Source organism: Zonotrichia albicollis, chromosome 7 (genome assembly GCF_047830755.1).
Source record: "Zonotrichia albicollis isolate bZonAlb1 chromosome 7, bZonAlb1.hap1, whole genome shotgun sequence".
Lineage (NCBI taxonomy): Eukaryota > Metazoa > Chordata > Aves > Passeriformes > Passerellidae > Zonotrichia > Zonotrichia albicollis.
Window position 1 is genome coordinate 8196402 of NC_133825.1, and position 12322 is coordinate 8208723.

Here is a 12322-nt window from a genome sequence, read left to right on the forward strand (position 1 = left end):
CCCGCTGCACTTTCCAGCAGCCAAGGTATCTCTGGGGTAAAACACCGCAGTGCTGCCTTTGGCCCAGCAGCGAGGGTCAGAACTGGCCCAGGCACCATCTAACTGGTTATATTGGGATTCTTATTCTAATACCCAAGGGCCACCTGGAAGCAAGGGACCGTTGGGACACTGTGGGGCACCATGGAACCCAGGGAACATGGAACACCTCTGGCTGGCTTGGCCAGGGGCCACCTGAGAGCTCTGGCTGACCTTGGGAAGTCAAGGGCTGCCTCTCATCAGCTCGTGGAGCACTGAGGCTCCATGCTTTCCTTGCTACGGAAAAGAACTATCTCACTTTTCAGATGCCCATTGCCAAAATTGGTATTCTCCCTAAAAAATTTCCTGTATGCAAGGGTATCTTGCAAAACAAAACCTGCCAGCCCTGGCTGGCCTTGGCCTCTGGTGGTCACCTCTCATCTGCCCCTGAAACAGAGGGGCTCTGTTCCTTCATTCCTATGGAAAAAAAAACCAGCCTTCTTGTCCAGTGACCATGGCCAAAATTACAATTTGGCCTCCCAAATTCCATATATCCAAGGATTGCTCCCTGACAAAATAGCCAGGACAGGTCAGGCTGGCCTTGTCCTCTGGTGATTTTCTTAGACTATGAGCTGAATGTCTTCATTTGGAAACACCTTGGAGAGGGCCCAGAGGTGTCCCAAGGAGGGGTTTGGAGGCCTTGGGCACATGAGCACTGTATAGGGACAATGGAGCCCTGTGCTCAGTGGGTTGGAGACTGAGGACAGTGGAGCAGAGCCATGAGAGTGTTTAAAGAGCAACTGCAGGGATGGTGGATCCTTTTGATATGATGGAAAACAGCCAGAGAGAGGAAGAATTAATGCAAAGGGGAACAGGAAAGGCCCAGACTGGCACCAGGAGAAAGGAATTTCCCTGGCAGGGCAGGGCTGTGGTGCAGCATGTCCCCAGCAGGAGCCTGGAGCAGCCCAAGGCTTTGTGTGAGCAGGCAGAGGCAGGCAGGAGGCAGAGCTGTCAGCAAAGGAAGGGCCCAGCCAGGTGGGACAGCCGGGGGATGTCGACAGCCTGCAGGGACACCAGCGCAGGGCAGGGACACCGTGGGACAGCCTGGGCTGCACAGGGCGCAGGGATGGGCAGCAGCTGCAAGACAGCCCTGCCAGAGCCAACTTGGGCAGCACTTTGGCCACGGCTGGTAGGCCTGGGCCTGAGCCCACGAGGGGACAAGTGAGCCTTGCAGGCCTGGGGCCTCATTGCCTCCATGTCCCTGCTCAGCAGCCTGGCAGGGGCCGCCCCATGCTCTTGCCCTTGCCATTGCACATCCCCACATGCCAGTGCCCATCCTGGGAAGAGCCCTGAGCAAGGAGGGAGGGACAGGATCTGCCTGGCCAGGGGCTGGGGCTCAGGCCTTGGCCCTTTGCATTCCACAAACACATCCAGGTGTGCTCAGCACCAGAAGCACGTTGGCCTTGTTTGTCCCCAGCTGTCATCACTGCCTCCAGTGTTCTGCTCTAACTGCAACCTGGGGACACTTTCCCAGTTGCATTCCTCAGTGGGACCCATTAAAACTTTTAGAAACTTCAGAGTTTAAATTTAATTTTGAGTTCTTGAGAAGTTTTTTGAAGACATTCCCAGGGGCTGAGTCTGATGTAAACAACACCAAATCCCCTAGAGGCTCATTAAAGTCCTTGTGCTGTGTCTGTGCTGCTGAGCTTTAAAGGAACAGCTCTTCCCAGGAACAGCTCTCTCCCAGCCCAGCAGGGGTGAGGGCTCTGCCTGCAGGCACTGAGGGGACAGCAGCCAGGCAGAGACAGGCTGAAGGCAATCAGGATTGGGAAGACATTGAGCTGAGACTTCACCTGGGGCAAGATCTTCACAGCCCTGTGCATGGTGAGTGTGTGGGTGCAGGGCAATGTCCCCTGTGCTCCTGGAGGGATCTCCTGAAGCCAGCACAGCCCACAGCCTGGGGGATGTGTCAGGAGGACTCTCCCAGTTTCGCTGTGGCACAGGAGGAGGAGGAGGATGTGCTGCAGAGCGGGGCTGCCTTGGGCACCGTCTGAAGGACAGGGCAGGACGGCTCCTTCTGCCAGGGACGGCTGCAGGGGCTGAAGCTGGGGCTGCAGCCAGGGCTGCCCAGGGCTGTCCTGCAGAGCAGCTCCTGCAGCCCTCAGGGCTCTTGGCCAGCCCAGGGCATGTGCCACCTGCCAGGGGCAGCTCTCAGCCTGCCTGGCAGCTCCCCATGGATGCTGCAGGGGAGAAGTTGGAGGTGGAAGGAGCCACTCCCATCAGGGCAGATTCCTCCTGCTGTGGAGATGGTGCTGCATGGCCAGGGCTGCTCTCAGCTTTCTCCTGAAGGGAAGGGAAAGGGGCTGTCAGCTTTGGCTGTGTCACAGACTCCTGCACTGTCACCCTGGGCATCAGCAGATGTGCTTTAGATCTCCCTCAGAAAGTGCCTCCTCAGCCTCCCCTCCCTACAGACAGCAGCAGCAGCACCTTGGTTTGAAGCATCTCTGTTTGTCTGCCCTGCCTTAAGGCCCTGGTGCCAGGGAGATGCCCCTGGGCAGTGCCCTGTGCTGGGAGGGGTCTGCAGGGCAGAGCTGAGCCCCCAGGGCTGGGCTGGGATCGGGCAGCACTGGCAGGGACAAAGTTTGGATAGAGAGAAACAGCTCCCACTAGGCATAACTCCAGGCAGCAGAGAGCCAGACCAACCCTTGGTATCCCTTCCTTTTCAGGTGCACAGGGAAAGAGAGAAGGATTTGGAGATAATTATTTTTAAACTGGAGTGTTCAAAAATTGCACAATATTGTTCAATCCAGTTATAAGTGCAATCACCCTAAAACAGAGAGAGGTGAAATGAGCAAAGGGCACCTGTGTGGGATGAGTAGGTCTGATTTCACTGGGGCACAGGGAGCCCTGGTTTCCCTCTTGGTTCCCTGGTGCTCTGGCAGAGAGCAATGCTGAAGATGAGCCAGCAGTCTAAACCTGAGCTCAGAGATAAAAATGTTCAGCAAAGTTCCCAAAAAAAGGAAGTAATTTTGAGGGGATTCATAATAAAAAAGGATAAGTATAACACAATTCATTCTTTCTCAGCTTATCAGTGTCTTCTTTCAACAGCCCATGATGCCCAGAGTGAAGAAATGTCCAACAGCACCTCCATCAGGCACTTCCTCCTGCTGGCATTGGCAGACACGCGGCAGCTGCAGCTCCTGCACTTCTGCCTCTTGCTGGGCATCTCCCTGGCTGCCCTCCTGGGCAACGGCCTCATCATCAGCGCCGTAGCCTGCGGCCACCACCTGTACACGCCCATGTTCTTCTTCCTGCTCAACCTGGCCCTCAGCGACCTGGGCATGATCTGCACCACTGTCCCCAAAGCCATGCACAATTCCCTCTGGCACACCAGGAACATCTCCTACTCAGGATGTGCTGCACAGGTATTTTTCTTTGTCTTTTTCATTGCATCAGAATTTGCATTTCTCACCATCATGTGCTACGACCGCTACATGTCCATCTGCAAACCCCTGCACTATGGGACCCTCCTGGGCAGCAGAGCTTGTGCCCACATGGCAGCAGCTGCCTGGGCCAGTGGCTTTCTCTTTGCTCTGCTGCACACAGCCAATACATTTTCCCTGCCCCTGTGCCATGGCAATGCCCTAGGCCAGTTCTTCTGTGAAGTTCCCCAGATCCTCAAACTCTCCTGCTCACATTCCAGCTTAAGAGAAGTTGGGCTTCTTGTGGTCACTTTTTGTTTAGGTTTTGGTTGTTTTGTGTTCATGGTTTTTTCCTATGTGCAGATCTTCAGGGCTGTGCTGAGGATTCCCTCTGAGCAGGGACGGCACAAAGCCTTTTCCACCTGCCTCCCTCACCTGGCCGTGGTCTCCCTGTTCCTCAGCACTGACACATTTGCTCACCTGAAGCCCCCCTCCATCTCTTCCCCATCCCTGGATCTGGCAGTGTCAGTTCTGTACTCAGTGGTGCCTCCAGCCTTGAACCCCCTCATCTACAGCCTGAGGAACCAGCAACTCAAGGAATCTCTCAGGAAAGCTGTGACTGGCTGCTTTTCAGCCTTTTCATTGTCCCATAAGAGCCCTCACAGTGCTTTGCATTGGGAGCCACAAAGGAGCTGGAAACACACCCCTGCTTTGGCTCCTGCCATCTCTCAGAATTCTCTTTCCCTCAAGGGGCTTCAAGTGGGTCAGGTCCTGGGAAGGGACAGCAGGCCAGAGACCCAAATTAACCAAAGGAATATTCCAGACTGTATGGCACCAGTTCTGGTATAAAAGCTAAGGAAGGAGGAAGAATAAAGGGCATTTCCTATTCACAGTGTTTGTCTTCTTGATAAACCACTCCACCTGCTGAAGTTCTGCATCCTGGGAAGTGGCTGAACATCACTTGCTGACAGAAGAAGAGAATAAAATTATTGGGGTTTTCCTCATTGCTGGTGCCTGTAAAAACTTCCCCTTTTCCTATAGAAAACTGCCTTATCTCAGTCCACAATTTGTCTCCCATAACATTTTCTCTCCCCTGTGCAGCCAAGGAGGGGAGTGCTAGAGTGGCTTGGTAGGCACATGGATTCAGAAGAGGTAACCCACCAGAACAAGCTACAGAAGGCCTGCTTTCCTCTGTCAGCAGCTCTCAGTGCATATCATGAGAAGCCAAGTCTGCCCTTAAGTATATTTTAAATTGCTTTTTGCTTCTGATTCTGTTGTAATAAAAGAAATGCTCTTATCCACCCCCTTCAATTTAATTATCCCTCCTGCTTGTGTGACCCAGACAAATTGTGTAAGAAGAGAGTCTCACATTGTATCTAGGTGAAATAAATGAATATGCAACCACTTTGTAAAAAAATTTATACTATTCTTATCACAGTAGGAATGAAGAGAAATGGGCAGAGTTTTGTGGCTGCCCCAGCTTTGGCATGGGCCCTGGGCCTGGAGCAGGAGCAGCTCTTGAGGGCCCCAAGGCCGGGGCTCTTGCGTTGCCCTGGGCAGATGGGATGGCAGCAGGGGCTGCAGAGCTCTCTGCACCGCAGGCAGAGGGGAGCAGGGCAGCCAGGGAGCCTCCTTTGGCCTTGGCCAAGCTTCTTCCCCCATGGCTGGGGCTGAGTCCTGTGGCAGCTGCAGCTGCTGCTGTGCCCTTGCCAGGGGCTGAGGCCATGGGGCAGTGCCCAGAGCAGCCTGGCCTCAGCAGAGCTGTGGGGCCAGAGCCAGCTGGGCTGGGCTGGGGAGAGGCCCTTGGTGCTGCCCAGAGCTCAGGGCAGCTGGCAGAGCTTGCAGGGAGCTGGGCTGGGCTCAGAGAGCCTGGCCCAGAAACCATCAGTGTCCATCTCAGCCTGGCTGAGTGTGCAGGGGCAGGACTCAGACCAGGCCTTGTGGGGCAGGGCCAGCGTCTGTGCAAGGCATTGCAAACAGGCAAGTGGCCCAGTGAGGAGGCTGCTCTGTGACCTTGGTGGCATGGGCAGAGCAGGGAGGGGGCCCAGGACATTTGTCTTTGCCAGCCTCTGTCCCCATGTGTTGGCAGCCCTGGCTGCTGAGCCCAGCTTTGGCCTGGGCTGAGTTTGGCTGTGGCCCAGCTCCATCCTCCTGCGGGGCTCAGGGCCTGTTCCCGGCCATGGCCAGCCCTGGCTGCCTCTCTGCTGGCCCAGAGGCCGGCAGAGCCCGGGGCAGGGCTGTCTGTGCAGCCCCACAGGTGCCACGGGCTCTGCAGGAGCTGGCAGAGGCTGCCCAGCAGGGAGGCCCTGGGGCACAGAATCCCAAGGCTGCTGTGGGCACCATGGCACAGGGGCCGTTCCCAGCCACAATGCTCCTGGCCTGGGCTGGGCCTGCACATGGGGCTGGGCCACCATTGCTGGGCCAGCACAGGGCCACAAAGGGGCCACGCAGCCGCTGCCGGGGCTGACAGCAAGGCCAGGCACACACAAGCAATTGCTGAGCATGGCCTGCGCTGGCCAGGCCTGACTGTGCCAAAGGCAGAGCTCAGCTGCCCTTGGGGGCTGCAGCAACAGTCCAGAGCCCAAAGAGCCTCCATTGCTGTGCTGGAGACCAAGGCTGCAGGAGGGAAATGCAGGGCTGCTGTGGAATGGGGAGGGCATTGAATTCCAGCACACACCGCAGCTCTCTGATGATCCCAGCACCATGCTGGGGCCTGTTTCAGACTGGAACAGAGCAGATGTTGGTGGGACATGAGCCCTGCAGGGCTGGCAGGGACCTGCAGCTCTAAAGGTGCTCTGCTCTTCCTCAGGTGCTCTCGAAGAGATCCAACCCCAGCTGGGCACCTCAGGGCACAACTGGCACAACTTGTTCACAGGCACACAACTGATGTCTGCTTGGAAAGTGGCACAGGTGGTAATACCTGTTAGTTTCACAGAATCACAGAATCACAGAATTTCTAGGCTGGAAGAGACCTTTAAGATCATCGAGTCCAACCCATGTTCTAACACCTCAACTAGATCATGGCACAAAGTGCCACATCCAGTCTTCTCTTAAACACATCGAGGGATGGTGGCTCCATCAGCTCCCTGAGTAGATGATTCCAGTATTTGACCACTCTTTCTGTGAAAAACTTCCTCCCTAATTCTAGCCTATATCTCCCTTGGCGCAGCTTGAGACTGTGTCCTCTTGTTCTGTCTGTTCTTGCCCAGAGAAAGAGACTGACCCCCAGCTCACCACAGCCATCCTTCAGGAAGTTGAAGAGGGTGATAAGGTTACCTCTGAGTCTCCTTTTCTCCAGGCTGAACAACCCCAGCTCCCTCAGTCTTTCTTCATATGGCTTGTGTTCCAAGCCCCTCACCAGCCTCGTTGCTCTCCTTTGGACACGCTCAAGCATCTCAACGTCCCTCCTAAACTGAGGGGCCCAGAACTGGACATAATACTCAAGGTGTGGCCTCACCAGTGCCATGTACAGGGGAAGGATGACCTCCCTGCTCCTGCCGGCCACACTATTCCTGATGCTGGCCAGGATGCCTTTGGCCTTCCTGGCCACCTGGGCACTCTGCTGGCTCATGTTCAGCTGACAGTCAACCAGCAACCCCAGGTCCCTTTCCACCTGAGCACTGTCCAGCCACACTGGCCCCAGCCTATAATGTTGCAGGGCATTATTGTGGCCAAAGTGCAGGACTTGGCACTTGGACTTATTGAACCTCATCCCATTAGATTCTGCCCATCCATCCAACCATTCCAAAGCCCTCTGCAAAGCCCTCCGTCCCTCTAACAGATCGACATATGCTCCCAGCTTAGTATCATCTGCAAATTTGCTAATGAAAGACTCTAATTTCATGACAAACAAACAAATCTTTATTATCTGGGTAATTTGAGTACTTTAAAAATTGGCAGAGTTTTCCCACCAGGAACAGGAATTTCCTCGAGGTGTACTGATGGCAGGAGGAAAAATACTGATCTTCCCTTCTCCGGGTGTCACCAATATTTGGTTTATTACTTCATCTCCCTTTTCCTTCAGGTGTTTTCAGCTCTTCTGTTGAAATGGCCATGTCTAAGGACATCTCTTCTTTTACAGCAGGTGGATCTATGTACTTCTACTGCTCTCTGATTTCATCCTCTAGATGCTCTCTGGTCATTCAAGGGCCTCTCAACTGACTGGCTTCATGCTTTGAGCTGGAAGAAATTGCCCAATATTTCTGAAGTTCAAATAAATATATAATAAATATCATCTTAATTGTGTTTTTATCTATCACAGAATTACCTTATGCCTTGTTTAAAACTGTTGCTGTACAGAAATCCCTTGGGGATGGGGGACATGTCAGAGGCTGCAGGGACATCACAGAGAGCTGTGATGGTTATTAAACTGTTCAAATGTCCGACTTGTGTTTGTTGGCAAGAAACCTTTCTGTGCCACTGAGTGTCACCAGCCCCTGAGCCCAAAGAAGACAAACCTGATGAGTTGTGACTCCCACTGCAGGGGCTGCACTTGGACCTTGGCTCTGCACAGGAGAGCTCTTCATCTCCTTTCTCTCTTTTCCTCCCACTGGGCATGGAGGGAGCTCCTGACTTCAGCCTGTGACTCGTGTGTGCAAAGAGCAAATCTGGGCAGAACTGGGGCAGGAAGGGTTTGGGGGACCTTGGGATCTGTGCTGGGCACAGAAGGTGTTTTCCATTGCTCTGAGAGTGTCGGCTGTGGAAACTGGATTCAATATCCAGCAGAGGAGTAACTTTTGCCTTTGATGGTGCTGAGCCTTCCCTTGGCTTTGTTGGCTGACAAGAAATGAGCATCCCTCTGTGTCTCGAGCAGCTCCTTCTCCAAGGAAAGCAGGTGGGAGTTGAAGCCAAGGAGCTGAAAGCTGCAGGTGCAGCCTGGGCTGGAGGGAGCTCAGATTTGCACAAGGCTGCTCTGAGTGCCAGGGCTTGGATGGGGAAAATGGTGGGGTGGGGGTAGGGACAGAGTCTGATTGATTGTCAGCTCTGAAGTGTCTTGATTTTCATATCTATTCAAACTGCATGAGGAGGTACATGGATTCAGTGTCAATTGGAGATTGATGTTTACAGAGGAAACAAGAAAAACCTAAACAGGACCTAAAAAATCTTTTCTCACTGTCCTTTAAAATAGATCATATTCAGTTGAATGCACTTCTGAAATCTCTCTTATTAACCACACAAGATTTAGAAACTGAAGTCAAATTATCCCCAGAGGCTTCGCTTGTTAAGCTGTTCTGGATGTTAATGAGCCCTGGGGGCACTGAATTCCTGCACTGAAGTGCTGAAGGCTGAACAAGCCTCTGGAGCCGTACTTAGATTCAGTGTCAATTGGAGATTGCACATATCAATGAATTAACAGGAAAAAAAAAACTAAGGAGGACCTAAAAAAAATGTTTTGTGACTGTCTTTTTAAATATATTGCATTCACTTTAGATGTACTACTGAGATCTGTCCAATTAACCACAAGAGACTTGAAAATTAAAATCAAATTATATCCCAGAGGCTTGGCTTGTTAAGGTGTTCTGAATGGTAATGAGCCCTGGGACACTGAATTCCTGCACTGAAGAGCTGAAGGCTGAACAAGCTTCTGGAGCAGGAAAATTCAGCAGCAGCCTCCAAGGTGCTGAGGATGTCAGCAGCCCCCACTGAGGCCATCCCTGCCCAGAGACTGTGGGGGAATGGGCAGACAAGGAGAGCGTCCCTGGGGCTGGGGCAGCACAACTCAGAGGCACCAGCGGCTCCAGCTGGGCAATGGAGTGTGGAATGTGGCTGGGAAAGCCCTGCCTGGGCTGGGCCAAGCAGGACAGACAAGCCCTGACTCCCATCCTCGAAACAATTCTCTCAAACAAGGCGCCCTTGATGCCTCAGGCTCTCCCTGGCACAGCTCCCAACACGGCACTCTGCCCTTGTGCCCGAGCCCTTCCCTGTGCTGGGGCTGGCCTGGGGCTTTTCCTGCAGTGGGACCTGCCCTGCTCATTGCACAGGAAAGGCAGTTCCTGCTGGAGCAGGAGGCTCTGCCTGCAATGGGCTCCAACAGCTCCAGCAAGGCCCTGTTTGCAAAGCCCCCAGTGGGAAATGAAGGAGGGGATCACGCTGCTTTTGGGGTGAATCATGCTGAAACCAGCCTGACTCCTCCATCCCAAATTTCAGTTTCCTCAGAGGGAATTGAAGCTGTGGCAGAGCTGGAAAAATCCCCAGACAAAGGAACAACCAAGTGACACCACTGAGAGCTTCTGCAGAGCTGCTGAGCTGGCTCAGCCTGGGCACATCTGACTGACAGGGCAGCACCTCAGACTGGAAAAGCCACATCCCAAATATTAATGGCAGCATCTCCTGACATTTCCCTTCTTGGGGGAGGTGGGGATTCCTCCCTGCAGTGGGGACACCCCTCAAGGTCACTGCTCCTGGCTGAGCCAAAGGGACTTGCCCACAGTCAATGGTCTGCAGGACTGACATCAATCTCTGCTTATCTACAGATTTTGCTTTAATACAGTTGCTTTGAAATAATTTCTTAGTGCTCTATATAATATATTATACATCTCTTACATCATGGTTAAATATTTCTGATTTAGACTATTTTCTCTAATAATTACCATAATAGATAATACATATTTACATAAATATATCTGGTTTGCCATCCCTAATCCTGTGGGACAAATTCTACAAAGGTTTATTTCCCACTTTATAATTCTTTACACACAAACTCTTGAAAAGTCTGCACCTGGGATTGGAAACAGCTGCTCCAATGTGGCTCTCCCAGAAGGAGTTTAGAAAGCCTGGACATCCTTGGGGGTATTTGGGGATCTGTGGGGGCTATTGGGGCTCCTTTCTGCACCTCGTGACCCAACAGGAACTTCTGTAATAAACTTTGACTGAAGCTTCCACTGTGCCCATGACAGGAACCCCTGTGAGTGTCTGGGACATCCCGGCTCTTTGGCAGCCTGGGGACTCCTGGGATGTCACCGTGGAGCCCCCGTGAGTGCCTGTGACAGATCGGTGCCTTTGCAGCCCAAGGTTCCCTGGGATGTCACCACGGAATGGCTGTGACTGCCTCTGACCACAGGGCTCTTTACCATCCCCAGAAAGCCCTGGGAGGTGTCCATGGAGCCCCTGTCTGTGCCTGTGACATTCCAGCTCTGGAACAGGATAGAGACTCTTGGAAAGTTCCCATGGAACCTCTCTGAGGGCCTGTGACAAATCTGATCCTTAGAAGGCAACCATCACCAGCCTCCTGTTGTTCTGTTCAGTTTCCACAGTGACCATTACCAGCCCCCCTGTTGCTATGGTCAGTTTCCATAGCAACCATCCCCAGCCCCCTGTTGCTATGGTCAGTCCCTTGGCAGCTGCATTGAGACCCCATGGTGGTTGCCATGGACACCAGCTCAGGCCTGCAGCCAGACCCAGTTGCCATGGCAACCATTGGCAGCCCCATCCCCAGGCTCATGGGATCCCAGAACCACAGAATAGGCTGAGCTGGGAGGAACCCATCAGGATCCTCCAGTCCAACTGCTGGCCCTGCACAGGACACCCCAACAATGCCAGCCTGGGCCTGGCAGCGCTGTCCAAACGCTGCTGGAGCTCAGAGAGCCCTGGAGCTGGGACCCTTCCCTGGGGAGCCTGGGCAGGGCCCCAGCAGCCTCTGGGCAAAAACCTTTTCCTGACATCCAACCTGAGCCTGCCCCGACTCAGCTGCAGCCGTTCCCTCCACTCCTGTCCCTGGGCACCAGAGGGAAGAGGTTCCCACAGCCCCAGCCAGGGACCCGCTCCCAAGGCTGTTGCCATGGCCACCAGGGCTGGGACCGGCTGGGATGCTCGGTTTCCACAGGCTGGGTTTCAGGAATGGGTTTCCCTAATTTCCTGCTCCTGCTAAAACCGCACTGCCCTCGCTGCCCTTCTGCCTCCCATGGAAAGCACAAAAGGCAAAGATCCCGGGTTGGGATAAAAACAATTTATTGGGAACAGCAATGAGATAGGGAACAAACAGAAACAGAAATAATATTGATAACAGAAGGGATAAGAAAAACTGTTTACAGGGAAAACTAATACATCAACAACAGGCTCTTCCTGGCCATGCCTGGAAAGGACATCCTTCTCCTCAGAGGGAGAGAGAGAGAAAGTCCCTTTCCTGCCCCTGGCAATGACCTGAGGTGGGAGTAAATGTAATGACACGGCCATGGCCAGACCCTCATGTTCTTCCATCCCACATCATGTCTTTGGCAAGGGCAGGAAAAGGGACAGGTGTCTTCCCAGATGGATCACAGGGAAAATGGATCCCCATGGCTCTTCCCAATGTGGGCTCTCCAATGAGGGATGAAGCTGGAGTGGTGCATGAAGCTGTTCCTGCATCTGTGGCATTTGCAGGGCTTCCCTTACCGGTGCCTCCATTGGTGTAGGGTCAAGTGAGAGCTCTGTGTGAAGCTCTTCCCACACTGGGGACACTCGTAGGGCCTCTCCCCAGTGTGGATGCGCCGGTGGGTGATGAAGTGGGACTTTTTCTTGAAGGCCATCCTGCATTCAGGGCAGCGGAAGAGCCTCTCCACTCTGTGAATCCGCTCATGCAGACGGAGATTTGAGCTGGTCTGAAACCTCTTCCTACATGTGAGGCACTGGTAGGGCCTCTCCCCAGTGTGGATGCGCTGGTGCCTGGTGAGTTCTGACTTGTAGCTGAAGCCCTTCCCACATTCCCCACATTTGTAGGGCCATTCCCCAGTGTAGATGCGTTGGTGGCTGATCAGGGTGCTGCGCTGGCTGAAGCTCTTCCCACACTGCAAGCACTTGTGGGGCTTCTCCCCATCATGAAGCTGCTCATGGGCCACCAGCTCAGAACTCTGGTTGAAGCTCTGCCCACCCTCCTGGCTCAGGGTGGGTCTTTCCTCCTCAGCGCACCC

At 53.6% G+C, this 12322-nt stretch overlaps 1 protein-coding gene and 1 pseudogene across 1 annotated transcript; one reads left to right on the plus strand and one right to left on the minus strand.

Annotated features, from left to right (window-relative positions):
• Positions 1-3146: 3146 nt before the first annotated feature.
• On the plus strand, positions 3147-4570 carry LOC141729580 (olfactory receptor 14J1-like). The gene is made up of 2 exons (XM_074544282.1): positions 3147-4101; positions 4539-4570. Exons 1-2 carry the CDS (start codon positions 3147-3149, stop codon positions 4568-4570), a joined length of 987 nt encoding a protein of 328 aa, XP_074400383.1.
• Positions 4571-11803: 7233 nt separating this feature from the next.
• The window catches only part of LOC141729581 (uncharacterized), a 425427-nt pseudogene continuing 424908 nt past the window's right edge, over positions 11804-12322 (minus strand).

What these genes read in the sequence shown, in the direction of transcription:
- LOC141729580 (XM_074544282.1), top strand. Translation starts at nt 3,147, where the DNA reads ATGTCCAACAGCACCTCCATCAGGCACTTCCTCCTGCTGGCATTGGCA. An exon ending in GTCCCATAAGAGCCCTCACA is followed by an intron (nt 4,102 to 4,538) that starts GTGCTTTGCATT and finishes TCCCCTGTGCAG; the next exon opens with CCAAGGAGGGGAGTGCTAGA.